The following is a 26,961-nucleotide window of genomic DNA, read 5'->3' on the forward strand; positions in this document are numbered from 1 at the left end:
TGCTATGTGGATCGTTAGCAGAATCATCCCTATACAAGTTTTGCTGTCAAGGCTGTCTCAGCTTCCACTTAGAGTAAATAATCTGCTTACTGAGGCTCATTTTAAGAATTCAGTAGTGAACTTTAAATGCAGAACTAATTCCATATCTGTTCTGCAAAGCACTTTAACACACATTGAGACTCTACTGAATTCAGAAGGACCTAAGCACACGCTTATGTGTTTCCTGAGCCACAGCCATGCGGGCCATTTCTGATCACATCAAGCCCACAGAATGTGGCTCAGAGCTGTCAGCAATGGGAACCTCCAAAGGCAGAGCATGGCATGCAATGACAGCAAGCCCAGCTGGTGACCCTTGTTTACATGAGGAAATCTCACTGGTGAGTTACTGCCATGAGATTAGAGCTGCAGGATGGTGTCTCCCTGGAACGGTGGCACAGCAGAGCTAAATCTTGCCTAAGATTGTGAGTGCAGTATGTTTCAGCTCTTACATTTCCTAATACTGGCAGTACAGAAGAAGGATTTAAAATCACCAGCATTTCTTCTGCACTCACCTATTCATGCAATTTATCTAATTAAAATCCATGTTTTAGACTGCAGTTTTACTGAAACTTTACAAAAACTTGAATTTTTGTCCCCATGTAGCAATTATGAATTAGTGACTGAAGTCTACCTGTCGCTTGCTTAATGATTTTTATCTAATAAGTGTCTCTGTACTAATATTGCAGTGGTTCCTCATTACAAATTGCTTTGCTCTGCTGCCAAGTACCCTGTGAAAGGTCCATGAATCAGCCACAGCAGATCAAAGATATATTTTAAAGTTTCCAAAGCAGATGTAGCAGTTTATCAGGCTAATCTATCATGTAGTGGTGTTTTGCAAAGAAGTGGGGGTTTTTAAAAGCAAATGCAGCAAGAGAGGTCTAATACCTTTTGTTTATTTAGATGGCACTGCAAGTTTTGTCAAAGTTACAACCCAAGTTACATAGGGCAAAGTGAACCTTCATTGTTGTTTGCACTACAAAAAATAATCATGGTCTTTACAGAATATAGAGCAGTTAGACAGCAAGTTATTAATCTGATTAATCTGGTTCAAATTAATAGATCTGACTATGAACCATACTTCTCTGACTGAATGAAAGTCAGGCAAGAAAAATTATGACCCCAAAGGATTAAGATGAAGACACTTGTTTATCTTCTGCATAAGAAGGCAAAATGTTCTGTGCCATGAGATATGCATTAGCCTAAGCATCACTCAGGTAACCAGCACTGGGTGCACACAAGGGACTTACTCATTCCCTTTCTCAGCTATTATTTCTGAGCAAGCAGTTGATTTAATAGTACATGAAGAGGGCAAGACTAATACTCAGTAACTGTGATGCAAATTAGCTGCATCTTTCTGAAAGTCTAATGATTGCAGGATCTCTCTTGTTTTATTCAAACAACTGTCAATATCCTGGCTGCATTACAAAGTTGGGTGTTCAGTCCATTTGCCTGTGTCAGCTGGATCAACTTGCAGGAGCAAGCAGAGCTGATCCATTCAAATCACTGTGTCAGGGTACTTCCTTGACCGTGTTTTTCAGATTGCAGATTTTGAACAATAACTTAGTGCGTTGAATAAAATTGTCAATAGCTGTAATTTATGAAGGCTCCTTTATCTGTTTGCAACACCTTCTTTTTATCTGTATTTGCTAAGGTCCAGGTGCTTGCTGGCATGCAAATGTGCAAAGATAAAAAAGGCATTGGTCACATCCACAGCAATAATCCACAGGCAGCAACTAAATCATGAAAACTGAGGAGAAAAAAAAACAAAACCAAAAACAAACCAACAAAAAAACTTGGCTGCAAAAGTTCAAAATATTCCATGTATTTGTACGAGTGGAAGAGTCACTGAGCACAGAAATCCACACATACCCAGCACTTTCTCAAGATCTCATCACCCTGAGCTGTGTCGTTCTCTGCACGGCTCAGTCCGTGGCCTGTGAGCAGCTAGCCTCCTGCAGCAGGTCAGGGGATGCACAGCTGCACACTTTGGTTAGAAAAAAGCCCCAAAATCTGCACAATTTGGTTAGAAAAAATCTGCATACTTTGGTTAGAAGAAAGCCCAAAACATACACATTTGCAGGCAGTTAGTTGGTTTTCAACAGAATCTGCTGGTAAATATGGTGAAGAACCAATTCCTGACTTCTGTCATCACCAAGATGTTTGCAGTTAAAATAGTGAAATCATTGTGATTTTATAACTAGTGTTCTTTCATTTACCTTTCTTTACATTTTTATTAGCTCTTCCTCTTCTACCAAGTGCAACGCAAGACAATCTATGAGGGCTGGGGTTTTTCCACAGAAAATGTTTCCTTCTTGCAGAGTGAGGTAAAGGCAGACCTTCAGCTCTTTCACTGTTGCACAGAAATTATCCTTCCATCCCTGTGTTTTGTTTGCTCTATGCCTTGCTGTTCAGGGACATAGGATGTATGCAGAGGAAAGAGGGCAAATGACATCTGAGGCATAAAGAGGTAGAGGCACTTGCAACATGGGGGACACGTGAATTTAGTCTTTTAGAATAAACTAGGATCTTACCCGTATCTTATCTAGCTTTGGAATTTGAACAGTTCAGGCATACAGCAGCCTGATGTGTCAGGTTCTTCGGGCAGATGTGTTACCTGTCAGGAATGGAGTGCTACAGCAAAGATGTCTTTGTTGCAAAGCACAAAGGTAGCGTGTGAGCCACAAAAGGCATCAATGCTGATATGGAAGATCCTTCTGGATAAACATGGAATAAATTACAGGCAGAAGCAGAAACAGGTGTCAGTCTGAGACAGTTCACCTAGTCACTGCAGTGTGCTTTCCGCACTAACATCAATGGGGGAAGCTTGTCAGATGTTCTGCTCATGAAGCAGGAGGTGGCATTTTACTCTGAGGGCAATTTCAAAAGAAGCAAAAATGTCAGTCTTTTTTTTCTTTCAGTAAAAGAAACTGGTTAAGACAGAGAAAAGGCAGATTTTTCCACTGGAGAAAGAACACGTGACAACCAAGTCATGCTTAGAAAAACAAAGAATCCTGTTGGAAAACTATGTTTCTCTGGGTTTGGCAAAATGTGACTATGTGTCTGGCTCTAAGAGCAAAAGCAAGTGCACAGTCTGGTCTGTTCAAACAGAGTAGGGAGAGGAGTGGCAGAAAGAGCAGGGGAATTCCTTCTGAAATAAACTCCACAGCCTGTCTGCACCTCAACACTCTCTCTTTCTGAGGCTGATTTTACTTCAGTGTGCAAAAACATTTACTGAATGTCACCTAACAGACATATGCACCATTAAAGACAAACAAACAAACTAACAAATTGTTTTTTCAATATCCCACTCTACTGACCCCTGGCAATCTCTAAGACAGTGTTAGTCAAGCTGTGGTCCATAGACCAGCAGAGCCCCACAAGGCATCACAAGATTCAGCATTTTCTTTTGTGAAAAACAGAAAACAACACTATGTACATGCAGCAGGCATGTGACTGTGCCTACTGGTAGGTCGATGCCCAGCGCTCTCTCAGAATTTGAGGAATTCATTAGGGTTCACTCACCACTGAATATTCAAAAGTAGCCTCCAATTTTCCACCAAAAACTAAAATCCATAGAAAAAGGTATTTTCAAAGTTAATCATCCATGAAGAAAAGAAAATAATATTGAAGACAGCTAGAAGCACACTTACGTTTTGTGAAAGAAAGGTGAAATTACAGAGACCTGTACAAACATAACAATCTTGTTGGCTCATCACTTTTGACTGCAAAACAACATGGTACCATCGTTGTGGCAAAGGAGTATTACAGATTAGTTCCATACAGTTGTTCATGTTCTGGCCACATTCATAGAGTCCAAGAAGCCTCAGACATGTTGCATTAGGCAATAATGCCTCTCACGTTTCTTCTCTCACTCTCCCTCCAGAGCCACCTGGCCTTTATTGAAAACCACAGAATAGATAGCATCTTATTCAAATTAAATACAAATCAGTACTCATATCCCTTTATAATCAAATAATGAAGATGGTAAACCAACCATCTTGCTTAGTTACAATACATGTTTCTCATAGATTTTATTCCTCAAGGATAAATCTAAAATTATCATAAGTAACACTATTAATAAAAAAAAAACCCTTTGGTGTCATTATCTCAGAATCTGGGGAAAACAGAAAAGTGTGATTCTGTGCATTTTAGCGTATTATGGTTTGGATAAAGGTAAAAAACTGTAATATAAGCATGTATGCCAGTGTCATGACAGTAGGTAAAGAAGTCTTTCATATTAAAGATTTACCTTTCATCTGACAGTCACAGTTTCAGTGGTGCTGATCTCTTTATACTCTTTTCTTTTTTTTGGTGAAATTCCATTTCTTAAAATAACAGCCTTCTTTTTGAGATGACTGTGTTATCATTACCCTGGTAATTTCACTTTGAGATTTCACACTATTCATTTGAACACCAGTTCCAATCTGCTTTTTGACATTCTTCTTTTCCTCTGTTCAAACAGGCTTCTGGTTGCTCTGGCTCATCATGGAAAGGGCCAACACTGCAGGCAAAACCGGCTGACATCCCACAACATCATTCAGCAAACTACACGCTCCTCTCTAGCAACAGCTACTGTCTAGGAGGTTAGGAATTGGTCACAACATCTCACTGTTAAAATCTTTCAGCCATTATCCACATACTATTTTTAATCTGTACTTTGCATCAAAACATAGTTTTGACATAGAAAGGGAAACTGTAAATCTTTTCAGATCTCTGGCCCCTGTGCAAGAGTATTGTTTGGAAACTGAAGAGAATGCCTTTTTGCTTCTCTATTTGTAGCTGCTGGTTGGTGCCTTTATAGTGCAGAATGTTCTTCTCTGAGCACGATTTACTTTTTCTATTTTAACAGCTGATTATATGTTTCATAGCTGTGCCTTTGATTTCACAGTTTCTTTTGATTTGGCTTAATAAGAGGTACTGTAGTTTCACAATCAACCTTCAATGAGCCTATAGGAGTGCTACTCAAAAATGTATTTTCTATTTTATTCTTGTCTATTGTCAAAAACTGTTGATAGCAACATATGCTCAGGAGCTCCTTTGTAGTTTTTAAGGAAATTTTGCTTGCATTATAGAAGTGCTGCATACTGAGAACATGATATGCTTGTTTTTCACACTTTAAACCACACAGGAAAGAGAGAGAAAGTAATCTAGCACATATTTAAGCAATATCAGCTTCCTTGTGCTGTGCTTTTCTCCCAGTTAGGATTCAGTCTCAGCAGGGGCTTATATACAAAGAGATGATACAGTTTACACAAAAAGCTTCCATACTAGTATTGCCGTGTAGGGGTGAACAGCTCTCTTCTCTGTCTTACTGTACTCCCTCTGCCTTTAAAATTCCTTCAGAGACTTTCAACAGTGCATGAAAGGTCACTCACAATAAAAACAAGCACTGAATTTATCTCCATTGGCACATCTCTTAATCTCTTTACCATGCCGAAGTAACAAAGCAGCATGGTGAGAACTCATTTCAGGTTACCATGTGCATAGGCTCTTGCCGTGTACCCGGGAGCAGTGAGCCATCCTGATGCCGCACAGCAGGGTGGGCTGACACGGGCATGGCTGCTCACTGCAGCATCAAGTTGGCTCACTCTTGTGAATGAAGACATCATGGACATGCAGCAGCAACCAACAGATGTACAGTCATGCTTCTATAGCGCTTTTAACCTTTCAAGTATGATTATAAACACCCATTTATGACGTTTCAGCATAATGTTCCAGGGTATCCTTAAGTCAACCATCATGAAAAGGAGAACTGTTAGGCATCAGAACAACAGAAGGACCTATTAGAGAGCACTTTGGTAATAAACTTCATTGCAATGTAGGCTGTTTAAGGGCTCAGAATTTGCTTGTCTATTTTACCTTACGTAAGATGTTTGACAGTCTTTTCATCCCCTTTTATGATGCTGCACTTTCTTTGCTTTTGTAGGGCATTAGCACAATCCTTCTTGTCCATAACACAGGGCTCAAGTTCACAAGCCTTCCTTGCAACTAGAGTGTGTTCCAGGTGCAGGGGGTCTCACTTCACTCTGTACTCACACAGTGCAGCACTGGCCTAGAGAGCTAAAGAGCACAGCACGTGGCACAAGCTGGGAAAAGGCAGTTAACCACGAGCCAAAGAGCTATTTTGCTTTTAACATCTCTGCTGAGACAGTTCCACATCACTTCTTACACAGATCTTCGTTTTGCAGCATACCTCAACCCTAAGCGGAAAACGAATATAAAGAAAAAACAGCCACACAACAAAACCCATAGAAAGAAAAATAAAACAGGGTTTACACAGAAAAATAGAGGATGCTTATATCCCTTACAGGTGGAACCCAAGGAAATGGTTTTTCACTCTTTCCTTTCAATTATAGGCTTTCAATTTAAAACATATTTTTGTGAATTTATCATTCACTGTTGCTATGGAATATCCTTGATGATCCTCCAGCATAGGTAGCAGATGAAAATGAGAGTATCACAACTCAAGTCATTTGATTGGAAGCTCACTGGGGCAGTGCTTTTCTTCCCTGCCTACCTGAAGAGTACCGGCATTGCTTATGGGCACTGTGCAAACATTAACAAATCAGCTGAGGATTTCTGAGCTGGCTGGAAAATGAAGAACAATGCAAATATCAGCAGGGGAGGTGGAAAATGCATGCAAATCAACCTATACTTTCTAATCCATAGGTCCCAAGCACCATTACCTTTGAAACTTTTCTTGCACTTAAGTGGCACTCCAGCTTCTTTCTCAAATATGAAAACAGCGTCTGCCATCCATAATTTAATGAGCTTCAAGGAGATCAAAAGAACCAAGTGAGACAGATTCCAATTGTCATCTTAAAATAAATTACTTCTGTATTTGTTTATTTATAATTCTTTATCTTCTTTATCTTCTAATTATTTTTCTTCGTGTTTTATAGAAATATTTTTGATGGCTGTCTAGGAAAGGACAGCATTGCTGCTTGTTTGAGAGATGAGGAAAAACACTAATGCACCTTTTATGATCAAAGTAGTGTAAAGTAGTGTTCATCATATATCTCTTTTTGTCTTTAATAGGCTTTGCAAACATGTGTGTATTAAACCTTAAAACATTCTCGTGAGGTACATAAGGAAAGGTCAAGTTCATTTCCTATGTGGAAAAAACTGTGCTGGAGAGATTTTTTCTCCTCTGTGTATGAGAAGACTTACACTGAAGATCAAAACTAACAACAGTTTGTCTGAGTGGGGGAGAGAAGCACAGGCAAGCTAAATGATCACTGCAGTGAGAGGTTCATTCTTATTATTCCCTGTCAGTGAAAACTGTGATTATAAAATCTGGGGTGCTGGAGAGGGGATTTTTCTCCCCAGAGGAGAGGTTGAACTGAATATATATATGGAAAGAACTGTTTAAAAAAGTGTAGATCTGGCAGAGCAAAAATTTGGAGAATATTTCTATCATGTGACGAAGAACAAAACATGAGCAGGTAGTCTCAGTGCAGTTTCCTTGTATGCATTATGAAGCAGTCATTACCAGTAGGCACAAACGCTACCTTTTGTTCTGCAGACCTTCTGTTCCTTCAGCAGAAGGAACGGTTGTTTAGTATTCACTTTATTATTTCCTTCTCCAGCATACACTTCCATCCTGCCTTTGGTGCCAAACATTCAACTGAAGAAATATAAAGATCTGCGGGGATTTTCCCAGGAGTTCCTCAGCACTGCCAGTTTAGGGAAACTGTGTCTTATGGAGCTATGCCTGGGGCTATGGGTTAGAGCCCAGCATCAGTAGCTCCAGCACAGACCCCTGTTACTTGAGACACATTGCAAATGCTAGTGGCAGAGGTAGCCACGTACTCTGGGGCTGCATCCATGCTGCAGTGCAGAGCAACCCTTAGTCCTGCTTTCTGGTTGTACATGATTTCATCCTGACTCTTCATCCTTCCTTTCTGAAGAAAGACCGGACACCAGGGCAGTGCAGGAAGCAAAGTTTGCTTTAATAGGTTGCTGGAAGGCCTCTGATCCACCTCTCGGAATCAGCTCAGCCACTGTACTCAAAACCTTCTTCCTCTCTGGGCCCTCCCACGCCCCCAAAGGAAAAGACAACTCAGTCTGAGACAGAAACCACTTTTAGAAAAAAAATGGTCTACATGACACTTGTTCTACAAATTGAAGGAGGGCTGGGCAAAGCTGAGGTTGAAGCTACGCTGCCAGCCTCAGTTTTAACACTTGCATATGGGCTGAATGTGCAGGTACCAAAATGTTCTAGTAGCAAATGCAGTTGGGGCAGCTTTTATGTTGTCTGCATGACATGATGAGGAGAGTTCCACTGAGTGCAACCTCACTGACAAAACACAGCAAGAAAACCACGTGTGAAACGCCACTGTTATCTTAATCCTGAGACCAAAGTACAAATGCAAACGTATATAATTTAACAGCTTCTCCAGACCAAGACTATTTCACCCACATTGTACATATTTCCATTAAAATTAGAAAGCTGAGTGTTTATGTGTACTACTTGAAGTCAGAGGTTTTTCCCAAAACAAATGCAAATCTTACTAAAAGCTAAAATGACCTCACACTTCGGTCGTTGCCAAAAGCCATAGTTACAAACTGGGTGTAACTATGAAGTACGCGTGGTGCTACCGCTCTCGTGCACGGCCGAGGAGACGGGTACCAATAATCCCTGGCATTGAGTGACACCTAGTGGCACCTTCTTGGCTAGGAAAAGTCCTTTCAGTTTTCATTTACTACGTCAGACGCCTATGTTAGAGGAGTAGCTCCTCTGAACGCCCTGGAGCAGATATCCTTCCTACCTTCCTTCCACTTTCTGAATCCCACGGGAAGCTGACAGTAAGGACTGCACACTTTATATATGAAAGAACAGTTTCATAAAATATGGGAATAGGAGAAAAATAGTTGTTCCATCCATAGACCAGACTATCCACCCCCGAGATGTCTGGGAGAGGACTTCAGCATCCTTGGAAATCACTGTGCAGAGAAACGCAGTGTATTCCTCTGAGGGCTGGTCTGGGACCCAAGTGGTGCCGGATTTCAGACGTAAAACTGCACTCAATAATTACGTGTCTTTAGGAATACGCAGCAGGCTGCTTTACAGGGTTACATTGGTTCTCAGGATGTTATTTAATACCCTTCTGGCATTTTTCATTTGCACTAGTCATTTCTGTGATCCTTGCCACGCTTAATGTCCTGTTTCTAGCATCCAGTTAATGTTTAACTCATGCTAAAAGTACATCTTCCCTGTCTAAATGAAGGTCCTTTTCCAGCAGGTGTCAATGTGAGATAATAAACACAAAATCCAAGCCTCTCATTGGGGTGTGGGGAGCTAGGTAAAATGCAGGACACCCCTAGCCTGGTGAAGGGCCCATTGCTTGGAACGCTCAGGCTGCCAAAGAAGTGTCTGGGAAGAGGCAGCCATAGGCCTTGTCCAGCGCCTGGTGGAGGAGGCTTGTAGGGTTTCACTTGTCTGCACCTTGCCCTCACCCTCCAGCGGCTCCAAGAGCTGGGCAGTATCAGTGAAAGGCGCCACTCAAAATTCATCAGCAGTGGAGCACCTGCTTTCGAGCGTGAAATACCTGAAGTCCTATGCATGATGAATTCTTGCAGGCTTCGTTAGCAGAGCCTACGTTTCCAAGCTTGGGCTTCTGCAATGTCATGAAGTCACTAATTTGATAACCGTGTGACTGATTTTCCAAAGCAAGAGTCATTCAGAGCTGTGACTGTATAGCTGTCTGTGTAAGGACCGGGTGCCTGGGGTCAGGAAGCCAGATCTGAAAATGTCAGCATAATTTCATGTTTTGTTGCGGCCAAATTGAAAAATTCAGTTGACTGCAGAACTCCAGCTCAGGTTTGATAGCTTTTAATCTCTGTAGTGGTTTTATAGTTTTGCTGTTATAACAATTCAATATCTAGGTGTCTGGGAAAGTCAGTCATAATAACCTTTACAAGCCGTTCAATTATGTAAATTATTACTTTATTTTTATACAGTATAAAACACAAATAGGTATAGAAATGGATGAGGAATTTTTGACAGCATTTTATCTCTGAAAAATGTTAACACATAAGAGCTTTTTGTGTAACTTCATCAGCTTTGCCTAACCTTCCTTTAGAAGGAGGTGAAGGAGGACAGGAGCACAAAAATTAAGAGCATCCGAAAGCTGAGGAGGAGGGCACTCTGCTGGGCTCTGCGTGACCCACTCCCTACTCCAAACCACACTCGACTCTTGTTTTTGGCTGTCGCTTTTCAGAGCACTGGGACCATAAACTTCTCTGGGCTGGAGTGTTCTCTCATTTTAAGTTTTTTGTTAAGAACTTTCACATGCTCTTTGTTTTGTACCGGTTATAAAGAAGGGAACATTTCTGTGAATGTACATAGTTTCCCATTCATCTGTACTTGGAGTGAAAAATGTGCTATTACTTAAGGAAGCATGTGTTAGAAAAGTCTAGGTGTTTATTTTATTCTATTTCAAGAAATTATTTTCTAGTAGCTGTTGTGGAAAGAGAAGCCTAATGTAATTTTTTCTATCAGAAATGAACTACTCTCAAGCAGATCATGAACCTACACAGTTTGTCCAGACTGACAGTATTATGTGGACATAAGGGTTACACAAACAAGACTTCTTCAGATAAAACAATTTCAGATCAGCACAAGGTGTTTAAACTATAACTTGACAACTCAAAACACTGCTAGTTCCTATAACTGATGCGGTGAATTATGGCCTGTTACATGCAATGGGAGTTAAGTGCCTTTATTTGCTAGCAGCAGTTGAAACACGCGACTTCATTGTGCAGTACTCTCTGAAAAGGCGTTATGAAATAACAGATTTCTGGGGTTTGTTAGTAACTTTGAAACAGCTCAGTAGATTTTGCTCTTTTGTCATGGGTGATAACAAATAGGAAAACTTTCTTGGTACGATTTGCATATTTGAAGCTACAGTGAATTTCAATTCTTGCACCCCGTGCCTCTACTTTCGCAACAACAATGCTGCCTCCATCAGACTCCCTAGAGCCCCTAAAGAGATACTTCAGCACGACCATCAGGATCCCCTTTAAGTTTTGCTTTTTAAAGCATGGAAGGTGACATGAGAGAACACATTTCTGAGTCTGACTTTTGTCTTTTGATCTCTGAAGATAAACTTTCTTGAGGTGAGCAGATTAACTAGTACAGGATGTACATTAATTGTTTCTGGCCTGCGTTATAATTTTCACTTTTTAAATTACTTTTAATGAAAAAACCCTCTCCTTTAAGTAAGTTGTAAGAGAGTAATGCAAAGAAATGTGACCTTTCTTGGATTTTTCCCTGTATTAACTGCTTCTTCTCTTCTGCTAAGCTTATCCAGTACCATGAGTGAGAACTCGATGTACAAAGATGTACAAAGCCTACACAACACTACTCAGAAACTTATCAAAGTTTCAGATCTGTGATGTGTCTGTTATTTTTTTCTTACTCTTCATGATTCAGAAACTCAGTTAAGAAAAAACTCATTACTGGATTTGTGTCACCGTGAGGCAATGCCAAGTTTAAGCAGTCTTCACAGAACTCATAGCCAGGTTTTGTACGGAAAAAATCAGTGAAGGAGAAGGTAAAGGGACAAGATCTTCTGCTTTCCACCCGAGGCAGGGATCAGTGCAGCAGGGCTGACAGCCATATGATTGTGCAACTGTTGGCCTATCAGCACCAGCCGCAGCTTCACAACTAGTTCACATGTGGTGCTTGGAGCACGGCTTTTTAGACCCTACTGAAAATACTCCATCCCATTCACCGTGGCTTGCACAGGACCACGGGCTTTGCTTGAGAAGTGTTTAGTTTTGATGCTAGTGATTTCCTAGTCCATGGAAAATTCTGGGTACTTTAATAACCACAGATTGGGAGGGAGTGAGGAAAACTGTGAACAGAGAGCCATCAAGAGCTGGTATGAAATATTTGGCATAAGTTTGATTTTGCATTTCACTGCCTACCCATGCTTGTTGACTTGGAGATATCATTAAACACCATTACACCTCATAAAAAATATTGAATTTTCAATGCCTCTTGTGCTATGCATTTGTGATGTGGCTTGTAATGTAGTATAATAAAATTAAGGAAATTCAGACCTTCTTTATTGAGCTGTGAGACAGAATGATTGCATCAAAGGATGCTTCAAATTCTTTTTATCATACAGAGAGCCTGTTGTGTTTGGAGAATATCACAAACCTCTGAGCTGCCATTAAATGTGGAACTCGAGGGCCATTGCCACAATGACTCCAAAGACAAGGGATTAAAGATAACAGCATCTTGCAAGATTGTATTTCCCTCTAAGGAATACTAGAACAAAAATGAAAAGTGGTTTGTAGCATTTCTTTATAATTCTGCCTCCAAACTATTCCAAAAGGGAAAACAAATTAGACACTTTGATGCTTTCACCCAAACAGCTCTCAGAGATGCATGGTTCAGAACTAACTTTGCATAAAGAGTAATGGGAATCAGAAACAACCAATTTTAACTTGGAGCAATTTACAAACAGGCTGACTGCAAAATGCCTGCAACAGGACTGGAACGGGTGACTCTGAAGCTTGCTTCGTTCATTTAAGAGCCCAAGGCACAAGGCATAAATGAAATAAAAATTGTTCTCTGTTTGTTGTAGTGTTGTTCCCTCCTGTAAGCGAGATCTTTTTCACTTTGTTTCACTTGTGGAAAGCTGTATTTATGGATAAGCATGGAATTAGTTCTCCAGCTTCTTTTACTACTAAAGTGATAGTCACAGCAAGTGGGTCAAACGAGCCAGGCCACAGCTTCTCTCATTTAGAAGCAAAGCAAGGTAGCTTTCATAAACCATCTCCAGCTTTCTGCCATTCAAGGTTAATGTGTCTTCCTCCCGTGGCAGCGTAACCTCCTGTGTTAGGTGGGGCAGGACAACACAAGGCTGTTTACATAACCCCACACTAACTGATGGTCAGCGACTGCTTTTCCCAGCTATCACGCACACTCCCCTGTTCATCCAGGCCCTGTTTTTCTGAAAAACAAGATGGTATACAGAGATCACCAGATTGCATTCACATCCTTTTATAACCACGCACCCAAAGCAAACTTCTCAAACAGATATATCTCAAGTATGGTTGCCCTTTGCACTGAACCACTGCAAAGTGTATGATCACAGAGCGGCAGCACTTGCTTTGCCCATGCATATAGCCATACATGATAGAGAATTGGATCCTTTAATACTTGCATTGTTTTACAGGGAAAATATATCTCTTTTCTGCGTGCTGAGACTTCATATTTTATATCCATCTACCTGCAAGCATTCAGAAAGAATGGAAAGATGAAGTAAGAGGTCAACAAGGAGTCCAGCTCACCACTCGCTCTAACTCTTTCTTTGCCAGTAGTCCAGGTCTGGGAATCGCAAACTACGGTTAAGCATTTTCTCTTGAGTGCAGTTGCACCTCATCTTGCAGCAACTCTTTCTGCAACCTGGAAGGCCTGTTCTTCACATATTTCCCATATTCTTCTCAGCTGAGCTCTGGAGTCTATATATTGACCAGGTCCTGTTTGGTTGCCAAGAACCAGAGTCTGAGGAAGAAACTGAGTGCTATTCGTCAATTTGTTATATAAATGAGAAAAAGCCACAAAGTTTAGACCCAAACTTCCCCAATTTCAGGGTTGCTTATACCCTCTTCAGTTCAGTTTTACTCTTTGGTATGTCATTTCACTCTTACTATGATTCCTGTTTTCCTGTCATGCTACCTCCATGGCCTTCCCCTCCCTTTGTGAAAAAAGGAGCTTGCAGTCATGGTAGTTACACAGACTTTCACTGTCTCATGCAGCCACTTTCACCTCATGTCCCACATCACGCTGCTTTAAGGTTCTTGATGAGATTTCATTAAGTCACTGCTGTCTGACAGATTCAGATTCATCTTTTTTTGCCTCAGAAAGCAGAAAATCCTATGAAAAATTTTTAAGTAAACTTTTTTAACTGGAAAGAGCTAAGTAGGTTTTGCATACTTCAAAACAGGAGAAGGAAATTTGCAGACGGCAGTGTGGCATTACTGTGTCATAAGAAATCATCAGTAGCTTTGCTTGAAATGTTTGTTTTTGTCAAAGATATCCCTTAAGACTTTTATCATTATTTTTCTAATTTTTTTTAATCACAATGCATTTTATATGCATTGATTAAACAGCAGGGCTGTATCTGTGATGCTTCATAGCGTTCCTTCTGAAACTGCACCACAGAGGTGCATTGTGCTGCTCCCAGCTCTCGGCTTGCAAATAGAGGATGCTCATGCTGGAAAATGCCCCATGCCGATGCAAGCCCTCTCTCCTCCACAGGTACTAGCCACATGCTTGCAGATAAGCCTAAATTAAGACCTCTCAGTGCTGTTCCACTCTCCAGCATTCAAACCAGCCTCCTTCTGATGGGATGTCATACAATTTTTAAAAATAAAAAACCTGCCAGTTTGAACCCAGGCTGTCACACTCCTTGGCTGATGGCTGAACCACAATTCACCAACTCAGAAATGCAGGCATGATCCTTTGTGGTCTGCAGGAAGAGATGTCAGCCTGACAGCACCCCTTGCCAAAGGGAGATAAAATAGGGGTAACAGCAGCAACAGTCTAAGCAAGTGTTTTTCTTCGGTACTATTTTATTAACATCAAAATCTCAGAGAATCAGACTGTGTAGAGACAGGGGAATGAGATAACTCGGAAAACTGAATATATTTCATGTAATAATAGACTAAAAAAGAATGACTAGTTTAAACCTAGCAAAACACAGGCTGATAACCACTATGGGGGATGAAAGAATATTTTTAGAATAAAGTGGGTACAAAATCATGGAAATATAATCCAGCCAGCAATAAATACAAAGCTGGAAGCTAGAAGGAAGTCTCACCAGGGATTGCTAAATCCAGGAACAGCCTCCAGTATGATGGCAAAAAAGCCCACTACTCATAAAATGAAACTAGTTCAGTTCACAACAGAGACTGCAAGAAGTTGTTAGCTTTGATAGCAGGGCAGAAACTTTAGGCAGCCACGACACCCGTGGTAGTTCTGTGTTCCTTGCAGCACACCTAAGCTGGAGGCTAAGAGTGAGTGTGAACATTCACAATGTGATATAAAAAAGCTAAGAAATTCACAAGCTCACAGAGTTTATGGACAGACGGGATTTTTCTCCTAAGGGGTCATACTCAGGGCTGAGTGAGTAACCTATTGACAGCCAAATCAAAAACAGAAGTTGCAAAAATGCTTGTTTCAGATCTGTATTCTTATCCAGGCATAAAAGAAATCTGGATTTCTCAGCTGTCAGAAGAATATCCTAACTGCTAGGATAGCTGAGTGTTTTGGGTAGGGGCACTCTTTGGTCACCCTTGCTGTAATGTGATGCTGCAGTTTAACAGTTAACATGCTTAAATGGGATGTGACTTGCTAGATACGAATCCTTACTTGAAAGATTTTTGTGACTTATTATTGATATAAAGCTGAATAATCTTGAAAGGGAGATTCAAAACAGGCCATGCCAGGGTGTCTTAAAGCATGGTGGTTAGTCCGATATGCAAAGCCCTCATGCAAAGTAAGTTTAACATATCCCACCTCAGAGCGATCGTTCCAGTCACTGAGCTCTGGAAGATACAGGGGATAATGAAAATCATGATACTGTTACTCCAGTTTGGCAAATCTATCCCATTCCTGGCTTTCTGTTCTACACAGGAATGGCAAAGAACTATTTGTGAACCATATTAAGATGACTGAAGTAACTTTTGATAAAGATGATTAAATGATCTCTCAAAAATGTATTTCCCCCAGGTTATCTACTGGGTAATAATAGGGGAGGGAAAAAGAAAATAGCGAAGAGTAATAAAGCCACAAGTGAGCATGTATACAAACCCTGATGACTCAGTTAACCATAATTACTATTTTTAAATCACTTTTTTGCAAGACAGTAGAGACGCTTGAAAAGATTTGAATTAAGAAATGGTAATGACTTAGCAACCCGGTTACACTGGATAAAATTCTGAGAGAAAAACTACCATGGAGAAAAGCTGGCTGTGAAAGAGTTACACTAACAGCACAAATACATTCACTGTTACTGAAGTGGAAAGGGTGGGATAATATACCATGAACACAGAACAATATGTTAAAAAACCTCGCCTTCTGCCTTGCACTAAGTGAGCTTCTTCATACTGCTTTCTTGGACTTTCTACAAACACGATTTCTACAATAGCTGTGTTTCACTAGAAAGCATTTCTTTGTCCAGGATCAATCCCAGGAAAAAAAAGCAGAGGAAAAGAAGAGGTGGCATTAAAAAACAACAAAAAAAGCAGGCATAAAAAAAATACTTAAAAATCCAACCTTTCCTGTAGACTTCAAAAAGATAAAGTTTACTCCCACAAGTGTGTATGAGGAGAGGATTTTTTTGTCAAATTTTCTTTGTTTCCACACCACATATCCTGAAATAACTCCCTGTAGCAGATGCGGGCCCACTAGGTAAGCCAAGCAGAATGGCAAGGAAGAAGGGTTATTTTCCTGCTCAGCTACTTGTGTATTAAAAGCACTAAGTTCCCTCTAGTAGTGTCTTAAATGTGATGGACAAAGTTAAGGATGATCCTTGATTCTTCTCTTGGCTGCACGGGAAAACATTATGAACACAAATCTAAGCAGACATATTATGTTTTCACAGCAGTCACAGACTACAACTTAGTGAAACTGGTAAGATGTGCTCAACGGTGGTCTCGCAGAGGTAAAGATCTTACTTCCAATTCAAATCACAGTACTTAAGACTCTGTTTCTGCACACAGCTCAGCCAGTTGAACCCTGTATGCAAACCACCAGTCTTAGCTACCCCAGGGAGAACTTCCACTCGTTAACCCATAAACAAACCTGTAGCACTAACTCTGGTGCTGCAGTAAAGAGAAGTTGCCTGTCCCATCTAATCATACTGCCTCGACTCTTATAAATATACTAGCTGACACCCTAGGCAAAACTCTGCATCAACACTTAGGGAGGTTAAGCATCACATCACTGTCAGGAGTGAGACCCCACATCTACTCTTGTGTAAGCAGAATGTAATCCACATTTGGTCTTAATGAAATTAATTTAGTTCCCTCAATGTTTTTTCTTCAAAGGAATCTTCACCCATACATATCAGTCTCTGGTTCTTTTGCATTCTGCGTTGGCTGTCTACTTTATTCAATGACATTTATGCTTCATCTATACTTGGATGATATTAAACCTCCAGGCAGACCTCTTATATGAACCTTTTTACGGTCTCTTCTCAGTTGATGTGTTAGGGTGAAGTTAGTGATTTTCATTAAGATAGCATAGAACTGTTTGAATTACAAGCTGCTTCACAATGTAACTTGAACTTAGAAAAGATGAAAGAGTGTGTGGTGGAGACTCTCTCTGTCATAGCAAATTTCCCCCAGGGGGTGTGGTTGAGGGCTGAGTGGGATTTTTTCTTTTTCCAAAGAGCATATGAGAATTGTCTTTGAATTCAGATACTCATGTATCTCTCTGGCAAAAAACACTCTGTAAGAATCTGTCAGATCTTTTACAGACCTGGAGGTCTGCTTATTCGAAGCAGAGTTATATGAGAAATAACTTGTGGAAAATAGTGCAGCTCTACTTCAGATGCACAGAGGAACGATACAGGACTTAGGCATGTACTACTAATAGGTCAAAACTGAATTTGAATTTGCTGCAATATTGAATTTGTTACAATATGCCTGAAACAGAGCAACTGTAGTCAATTGGAACCGAACTTGTCACCAGAGAAACAGCGAGCTAGCAAAAATACACACAGATTCAACCAGGAGAAAATGAAGACCTCAACAATTTGCGCTTCAGACAAGGTAAGGCTTCAAATAGAAGTGCAATATTCCTTTCCTGATATCTTATCTCTGCAGTCTACATTCTGCTTCATCTGCCCACTAGGTTCTGAGTGTGCTTTAATGAGGCTGCTCATCCCACATAACGCAGACTATCTTGGGATGTATTTAGGACTCTGAGCAAAAATGATTCCAGATCCCCTCTGTTTCATTAGCATTCTCGGGCGCAGGGTCACCTGCAAAAAATGTACTTACAAGCTCACTGTCTGACCAGCCATCCTGTCATGTATAAGGCTACAAGAGATAGAGCTTCGCAGGTATGGAGCAGGACCAGGGGGTCAGCAGCATGTTGTTCATTGTGCCTGCCTGTCTTCAGAGATTATTTTTCCTTTGAAGTGTAACAGTTAACAGATACGGTTGGGACAGGGACCAGAGAAGGATGCTGCGAGTTTTCTGTTAATTTACATGATGTAATCCAGTCTGAGTAGAAGAGTTCATTTATTTCAAGATTATCTTCTGGGGAGACCAAGAGCCTGTCATGTCTTTTACTGCAGAACTTACTAAAGAAGTGACAAGGAAAAGCATTAGGAGAAAACCACTTCTATAACAACACATAAACCTAGGTCTGAGAAAATATTTAGGTCAAAAATGAAAAAAAGTTGGTGGTAACCTCCAGTCATTCTGCACTTTTGAGCCTATCACAGAAGACGGCATCATTTATCCTCATCGGAATAACAGGAAAAATTCAGGCATTTACAATTCTGATAGTCCATAGTGGTGAAGGAGCTGAAATATCAAGCATTCAAAAAGCTGATTCTATGCAAAACTTACATCAAAAATTATGATTCAGCTTTTGTTATACATTAAAAGATTACTATGGCAATCTGATAGCGGACTTATAATTAAAAATTACTTACTCCTATGACAAATTCCAGTTTTGGTATCCTATCTCCTCGGCTATTTTGATTGGCAATGTATTTTCCGTACTTGTTACAATTTACTTTTTTCTTTAAGTGACAGTAACATTCATAGTGAGACCTATAGCTCAGGCAAAGATAACATGGACTTGCCTTATTGGGTTTATTTCTCTCCAGTATGCTCTGTCCTAATTCTGTGCACGCTCAATCCAGTTTCATGCCCCTGCATTAAGTTACTTACATGGTTTTCTTTTGGGATAGGTTATTTTAAATGTGTTTATCCTGATCATGTCAAACCAATATGTATAGTTCTGCCAATATGTATAGTTGCTACCCTGAGTCTAACTCTTCAGCCCCCACTGTCAGAACCTCTCTCACATATGACTTGCATTTTCTCTTTGTCAGCTTTTCCTTACTGCTCATAAATTCACACTATCCTCCTGGCTATTCTTTATGTGAAGTGTTGTCCAGGCTGATTTTGGGGTCACTCAGATATGAGGGGTTTTGAACCTGCACACACACACACTGTACCTACCACCCTTCAGCATTTCAGCACTTACACCCAAGCCCAAACAATTTCATCACTAGGAAAGCCCCTGTAACACTCAGTAGAATTCCTTGTTCATTTACATTTCATGACTGTGCCCTTCAGAAAATCTGATAAGATACAGTTGGTGCATTAGTCACCCACTCCTACTGTAGACCAGGCTCAGAAGCATGCCTGTAACTCTCTCTCTTTAAGAAATTATTCATTTTAAACCGAATTTTTTTAGCTATTCAATACTCAACCTGAAATATGCCATGGTTGGCAAGATAAGTTAATAATTTGCCTGTCACCAGGTAGATCTGAATCCGGTCTCTGATTGCAGCTGTCTAAGCCCAGAAGGGAAATTTCTCACAGCAGTGAAATGTTCTGAAAATTTCGCTTTACTGCTTTTAGCAGCAACAGTTATGGTGGCTCTGCTGGCTTCTGCACCCAGAGTTATTTTCAATGTTCTCTGACTGGACTTAATGGATGTGGAGTTCATAGTCACACCTGATTTACAGCTAAGGTGATTTTTGTCCACATTAGGACCCCCAGTGTTTGTACCAACAATGCAGATACAGTGTCTTTGCAGTGGTGATATTACTTTGAATGGGGGAAGAAGTCAGAAAGTGAAGACAGGCTTCTGCTGCTATTATTTCTATGGTATCCAAGTATTCATATTAGAGTAAGTCAAACACCTTGACTTACTTTTTATTGTTATCAGTATCTCTAATTTACACTGACATTTAGGCTACCATTTTCAAATGAGTTCAGAGTTCCCATACAAGCTTAATATGGTTTGCACTGCTGGTATCTCAGACACCGTTAAGAATCTGCCTTTGACTGATTACAAAGATCAAGGGGGAAAGTTTCTGTTTTTCAGAAATGTTGTTAGGTTTTCGTAAGTATAAGTAGTAACTTAAAGCTCAAGTGTCCCTCACATTTTTATTCATAAACCTATTATTTGTGTTCAGCCAGTAACAGTGTAGTTGGTAGAATGAATAGGAAGTTTGAAGAGGAAGTGTGAAAATAGACTGAAGACACTGTAATGTTGATAGTAATCATTATGCTTCTTTACAGAGAAGATGAAGAACTCTCTGCTTGCAGCTATCTTTTTATTTGCAACGGGTGAGTTTTCGTTTGCTGCATAACTTACTACTGTTTATAAATAGTAAAAATTCATAACACTACTCAAAGATAAGGCTGTACAACTAAAATCATGACTGAATTAAGTTCTATGGGCAGGAGAAACAAGAGCCAGTAGTGTTTTTTCCTATTTTTCTTACAGCTATCTTGTTAAATGACTCCGTTTTATTCCCCCAGATTCCTGCAACTGCATAAATTGGGATTTTCCATTTTGCCAGCAGCTCCCAGGTGGGTAAATATTTCTCATGTAATACCTACTTAATTGCAAAGACAAATGTCCTTGTTGTAGGAAACTTGCCAGCTGAAACTATTTCAGTGTGAAGCACTGGCATGGGACTCTAGCGGGCAGCAGCTGCTGGTCTCTGGCCAGGCTCCTGTCCACCACAGGCTCTCTGCTCCCTTCCCATGGAAATTCCAGGACCACCTTGCACTGCCTGCAAGCGCCAGGCAAGAGAGATTTTATCTGAAAAGAAATGTCTACAGATTTCTGAAGGGAAAAACCACCCAAGACAACATAGACAGATGTCTCTGTGTGATGGTAGAGCATTTACGGCTATGTAGAGGTAATCAACAAGCTGTGAATAAATTCTATCTCATCTGCGGTCTCTGGACAAATTGCCATGATTTCAAAAGGCAATAGAATCTGTAATGTTTATGTGTGACAATTATTTATACTTATGTTTAACTGATAAAATACTGTTAATGGCAAAAAGGACCAGTCCAACGCATTTCACAAGAGGATACTACACAGCAATTGGTGGTCATCTGATGTACTTTATACTGAATTTATTGTAGGCAGAAATGTCCTACTTGCTAAAAGCCACAGCAGAGAAGACAGGTTTTTGAGTACACAGTGGCACTGCATAAGACATCATCATGAGGACCGTATTTTTTGGAAATTAGCCACGCATAATTTTCTAGTCCTTGCTATTAGCCAATCAGACTCAACCCTACTAAAGCATTACTGACAACACCAGTTACACAAGGAGAGAAACAAAAAGTTCTAGAGTAAAAAAAAATAAGATTTGGGGGGTTTTGGTTGTGTTTTTTAAGAAGAAACTGAATTGTGGTGTCTTTAGAAGACTGAAAATTTTTCTTCTTTCTTTGCATAGCTCTTGGAGCACAGTCGTGGTACAGTACTAGTACTATTCTAGGGCTGGGAAGAACCATTAATATGCATGTTCTTTAAGGGGAAACTGTAGAGTAAAACAAAAAAGCACTAGGATAAAATTCAATGTGCCTGTGGACACTAGTGCCCACAAACAGGAAAAGTGAGAAAAAACAGGGTGTAATATTCATTTGGTTTATCTGGAGAAAGTAACATAGAACTTCTTTATATTGGCAGCGGGATGGTGCATTGGGGTGTTAGTTGAGCTAATACACTAGTTCCACATGTAAAATCTACTATTTTTTCTTTGTCTGTTCTAATACCATCATCTCGTAGAAAAAGCCAGAGGTTTTTTGTAAGACTGAAATCATGAGGAACAGCACAACCCCCTGTTCTTCTAAAAGCAGAGACATGTCTGCAACACTGTGGTCACCACTTGGATCTCAGCAGTTAGCTGGGGAAGAAGTTAGCAGAAAATTAGCAGAGGAGTGAAAATGTTTCCTTCTTCAGTCTCTCCAGAACTGTTATTTTAAATAGTTTCAGGAGCAGTGTGTTACAAACATATTGACATGAAGAGTTACAGCGGTTCCAAAAAGGCTTTGTTTTCAGGTGTTTCTTTAAAACAACAACAAAAAGAAACATCAAGTAAATGAAACAGTTAATTCAGAGTAAAAGAGCGGAAGAATGTGAGAGCAGTTGCTGCTTTCCCCAGTTGGTAGAGTATCATGTCCATGGGTGAGGTGGCCAAGATTTGGTTTGGTGGTCAGACCAGGAAAGCAAATAATTCAATAATTATTCACATTGCTGTACAACAAGGAAGACCTGATCTCCACCTTCCTGAAAGGAAGCTGCACACACCTAAATTGATGCAGCATAACGTTATTAGAAAAGGACATTTCTTTTAGTAAGACAAAGGAAGTGCCATAGGGTGAGGATATTCAGTTCTGATCTATACTCATCTGAGAAAATTTTTGGTCCAAATCAATTTTTAATGTAAATACACATCTACTGTCTGAATGATGAAAAGAATACCAGGGATACTCTGTAACTCAGGTTGTAGGAAGAGATAGCTCTGAATGAGGAAAAGAGGAGGACTCATCTTTACTGTCATAACAATGTTGTAACACCAACTCGAGAGACGTATATCTTTACTTACCAAATAGCAAAACATTTCTTATTCAAGATTGATAGGCCTATTAGCAACTCATTAAATCTAATAGATGTAAAGAACATGTGACTCTTCTCATCAGGAAAAATAAATTTTTATCACCTTACATATCCTGTACCTGTTGAGATCCTTATCTAATTTTCTGAAGAGAAAAAGAAAAGTTTATCTGGGTCTTTTTTTAAAAGCGTGGGTGGCAATTTGCGACATCATGGCTGGTTCTTCTGAACTAATAGTTCAGACAGTAAGACACAAAGCAGAAGGAGAACAGTCATATGTTATCGCTACCATTTCTGATAAGAGATTTTCGAAATACTGAAATAAGCTTAACCACTACAGTTTAAAAATTAGTTCCTTTGAGAATGTCATCAATGTTTAATCTCCCCTCAGATGAAAAATACGTATGTTCAGTTGCAAAAATTCCCCATATTTTTCTTTCCAAAGATTAAGCACCAGTCATTTTGCACATAAAATGCTCATCCTGCTTTATAATGTGATCTCTATGAAGCTGGTAGTATAAGCAGCATATTATTTTTCTCCAGTAACAGTGCATTATTCTGAACTCCAGATAGAGATGACTGATGGTTTTAGAGTAATTCTGGAGTCTAACCAATCATTTCTACTGTTGATAATTAGCCCTGTGCTGAAGTGTATAATGCTTTGCAAGAAACTCCACAGTAATTCTTGCCAGCTGGAAGTTACAGAAACATCACATTGGCCCTTGGTGTTAGTCACTAAAATGCAGTGTCTCTCTCTCCTTTTTTCCTCCATGGCATTCATTCTGAAGATGTTTCACAAGAGTGCGTGCGGTCGCTTCTGGCCTACACTTTCAAAAGTGTCTATAGTCTTATGTTTAACAGTCGATAAGCTTCTGCGGGCAGAGCTGTTGCCAACTCCATAATCCTGTGAGTGAAAAGTGCCTCCCTCTTGGGTAAGGCAGATGCTCCTGGTTCTCTGGGGTTCCCAAGTCACAGCGACTCCCCCAGGGAAGGGGCTTGCTCCTCAGATCCAGAGTAACCCACCAGAAACCAATGCTTTGTGCAGATTTCAGCAAACAATTGAGCGCTTCCAGAAAAACAGTGGCAAGACAGACATAGGTTCACAGTAATAGCATCATCTGGTTTAAGGAGATTACCTTCCAATAGCTTTCCTTGAAGCAGAGGACCAAAAATTAGTAGTGCTTCCTTGAATACATGTAGTTTGTTTCTGCAATTTTTGTGCCAAAGAATGCAGTAGTGTTTTGAGTAGTATACAAGATCTTTGATTCAGAACTGGAAAATAAATATATAAATTCGAGCTTTAAGTAAGTGCAGAGGCAAGCAGCAAGCAAGACGTCACTGCTACAGGAGAGAAACATAGTTCAAAGGTGTAACGATACCAAAGCTGTAGGAAACACCACAGCAAGCATTCCAGCACTATGTTGTTGGGTTCATAACAGCTGGTAATAGCATTATAAAACACAAGAAGAATTATCCTTTGCTACCTTCATGTAGGCAAACTCAGTTTTACTTGGAAGCATTAGGACTAATAAGGTCTAAACTTTCTAAATGTCTCTGTCCCTTGTTCTAAACATTTGTGAACTATTTGCCTTGAGAGTAAATGTGGCGTAAGGACTCACACAGCTAGCTCTTATTTTGTTGCACAAAATGGTATAGCCTGTATTGTATTTGTCTTTGCTTCTCATAGTCATTTCGCACCTGTCAATGGTAAACAGTTGCCTCTGTTGGGTCTTTTCCAGTCCACATGTTTTCATCTTGCAGATTGGGACAATGAATTGGTATGCTACCGAGAATTAAGCGAGGATCTAACCTGTACCTGGCTGCCTGCACCCAGCACTCCGAATACAATTAGTTATACCATATTCTTAAAATGGTAAGTTCAGAAGTCATTTCAGAAAGCAAAAAGCTGTCATTGGTGTTTGGCATGATTTCTACCTGCCAGAGTTTTTCTCCAACATATTTCATCACATTGTAAGTTGTTACACAATACTGGTCAAAATCTTTCTTCACATCTCATCAATACCTGTTGATTGCCTAAGAGCTTGGTAAGAGTCGTTACACATCTTTGCATGTCTCCAAAACAGTTTGAAACACTATTGCCAAAGATCACCTTAATCAGTTACTTTTATTTGCATCTATTTGTTTGCCTTGAATTTTCAACTCTAACGCTTTCAAATTAAAAAAAAAACCAACAACCAAGTAGACACTAAGATGATTTTTATTCTACATTATATATTATGTTATACCATGTATCCAAGGAGATGTCAGATGTGGCACATAAGAAAAACAGATTTTTAAGTATTTTCTTCCAATACTGAATTATCAAGTATTTGCAGATGGAATGAACTTGTAGGGCTGGTCTTCAACCAATTACCTTAAAATACAGGTATCTTCAGTTGTGCCTTTTTTGAGCAAGCTAAAACAAAGAAGCCAGGTGAAATGTAGATAGGTGGATTAAATCAACATCTGCCCATAGGCTAGTTAAAAAAATTAACCAAATTTCTGTCTCGGTAGTTGCATTGCAAAATGGATTTTCCTCATTTTGTATCTACATATTTGAGATCTCCCATGAGATTAAGGTTACGTTTAGAAAAGAGAAGTGGGATCATGAGACATATCATGGGGCACACAGGGTACAACACTGTATACCGTTGGCAATTTCTGATACTCATTGCTCATTATTTTCCACATAACCCACCACTCTGCATTAAAAAAGAGCTGTGGTTAGGAGCATCCCCTAAAGCTAAGGAAACTTCACTACACTGGGAAATTCCCCAGGGTGGTCTGCACATTGTAGCGGAGCAAAGCAACCACCTCAGGGCTCAGATTACACCCCGCTTCATCTTCAGTATCTTCCCACTGGACGTAGCAGCTTCTGCCAACTCACAACAAGCACCACACCCCCCTGCATTTGCTGTCTTGCCTTTTGGGTCTTCCAGGAGCCCCAGTTTCTTGGAAGGGAAGAAATACCTGTGAAAAGGCTCTGCTTCTGTATAGATGCTATCAGCTCAAGTGTCTGTAAGCTAGTTGCTCTTCGAGTCCTCAGCCAAAATCAGACTGTGCTCTTCCTAGGCTGCAGGGTGGATGTTATGAACAGAGAAGACAGATAAGAGTGAAAAAGGAGGTGGGTGGGGAAGGAGGGAGGCAATTGCCTCACAGAGATGTTGATTTTCCCAAGACAGAGCCAGGACTTGAACCTCCATCTCCTAGGCTTCAACCCAATGGCTTTAAAGAAAAACCTTTTCTGAAATGGGCTGAAAGGTCTTTTTGCTTGCCTAGAAAAGGACATCACACCTTTCTGCAAGTAACACAAGTAACACCAGTCTGACACTGAAATTGTTGCTTATCCTTGCTCCTTATGGTTTAGTTGTCAGGAAGAAAAGGATTAAAGAAAACCACTCCCACAAAGAAGTTCCAACCAAGCATTCAAAATCATGCTTTGAAATATTGATGACTGACTCACAACTAGTCTGAAGCAGAAGACAGGGGAAGCTTCAAGTGGTTTTGTTCAGTTATTTAATATTGCATCATGATCAGCACATTTAATAGTTAAAATATGTAGGTAGGCAATATGTATGCCGACCCATTTCTTTAAGAACACTGCTCTAGCACTGCTTTAACCTTGAAAAAAATCTGTCCTGTGTGTGGCAGAGACTAAAGAAGAGAGTTGGGGAAAAAAAATCTAGCCAGAAGAGGAAGAGCCTCCTATTTCAGGCCTTCAACCTCTTGGGCTTCAGTACTGTGCGCATTAGGTATGCCAGGAGAAGTCTACAGGGCTGAGGACTGAAGTGGCATTTTAACATCTCTGCCAAACTCTGATGCTTTGCAGCAACAAAAGTCAAATGACAGGCATGTAACTCAGAAGAGGTTTTTCTGTCCTTGTGGTAATTTAGATAGAAGTAGCTGACAAAATTTGCTGTTTGAAAGGAATTTAGGTGCCCCATGTTAGGTGGCAAGTAGACTTTATGAAGTAGTTTCTAACCTAATTTTATACCTTGTAAATGCCCTTTATATCCCACTGTAAGGATGAAAGAAGGCCATATGGATTTTGTCTTGTATCATGCTGTGCCTTACATGTTTAAGGAATTTAACAGTTCTCCACCACAAAACATGGATTTGCGTATTTAAATTTGCTAGAGTTACCACGATACTGGAATTACATCTGCTGTTTCAAGGTGCTCAGGCCTTACCTTCAAGATTTCAAGGTGCTGAATTTTGTATATAGGTACCTGGAAAACTACTAACTGTTGTAATTATGCTTTCTGGGGCAGGGGGCAGAAAGAGTAACT

At 40.1% G+C, this 26,961-nt stretch overlaps 1 protein-coding gene across 1 annotated transcript in view; it reads left to right on the forward strand.

Moving 5' to 3' along the window:
- Positions 1-17,787: 17,787 nt before the first annotated feature.
- LOC142358947 (interleukin-6 receptor subunit beta-like) overlaps positions 17,788-26,961 on the forward strand; it is a 32,223-nt gene continuing 23,049 nt past the window's right edge. Inside the window, exons 1-4 of the mRNA XM_075411715.1 lie at positions 17,788-17,835; positions 20,335-20,382; positions 20,578-20,628; positions 24,434-24,545. Coding sequence (XP_075267830.1) covers positions 20,340-20,382; positions 20,578-20,628; positions 24,434-24,545 — 206 coding nt within the window. The 5' untranslated portion in view covers positions 17,788-17,835; positions 20,335-20,339. The remainder of the gene's footprint in view (positions 17,836-20,334; positions 20,383-20,577; positions 20,629-24,433; positions 24,546-26,961) is intronic.

The sequence above is a fragment of the Opisthocomus hoazin genome, chromosome Z (genome assembly GCF_030867145.1).
Source record: "Opisthocomus hoazin isolate bOpiHoa1 chromosome Z, bOpiHoa1.hap1, whole genome shotgun sequence".
Taxonomy (NCBI): domain Eukaryota; kingdom Metazoa; phylum Chordata; class Aves; order Opisthocomiformes; family Opisthocomidae; genus Opisthocomus; species Opisthocomus hoazin.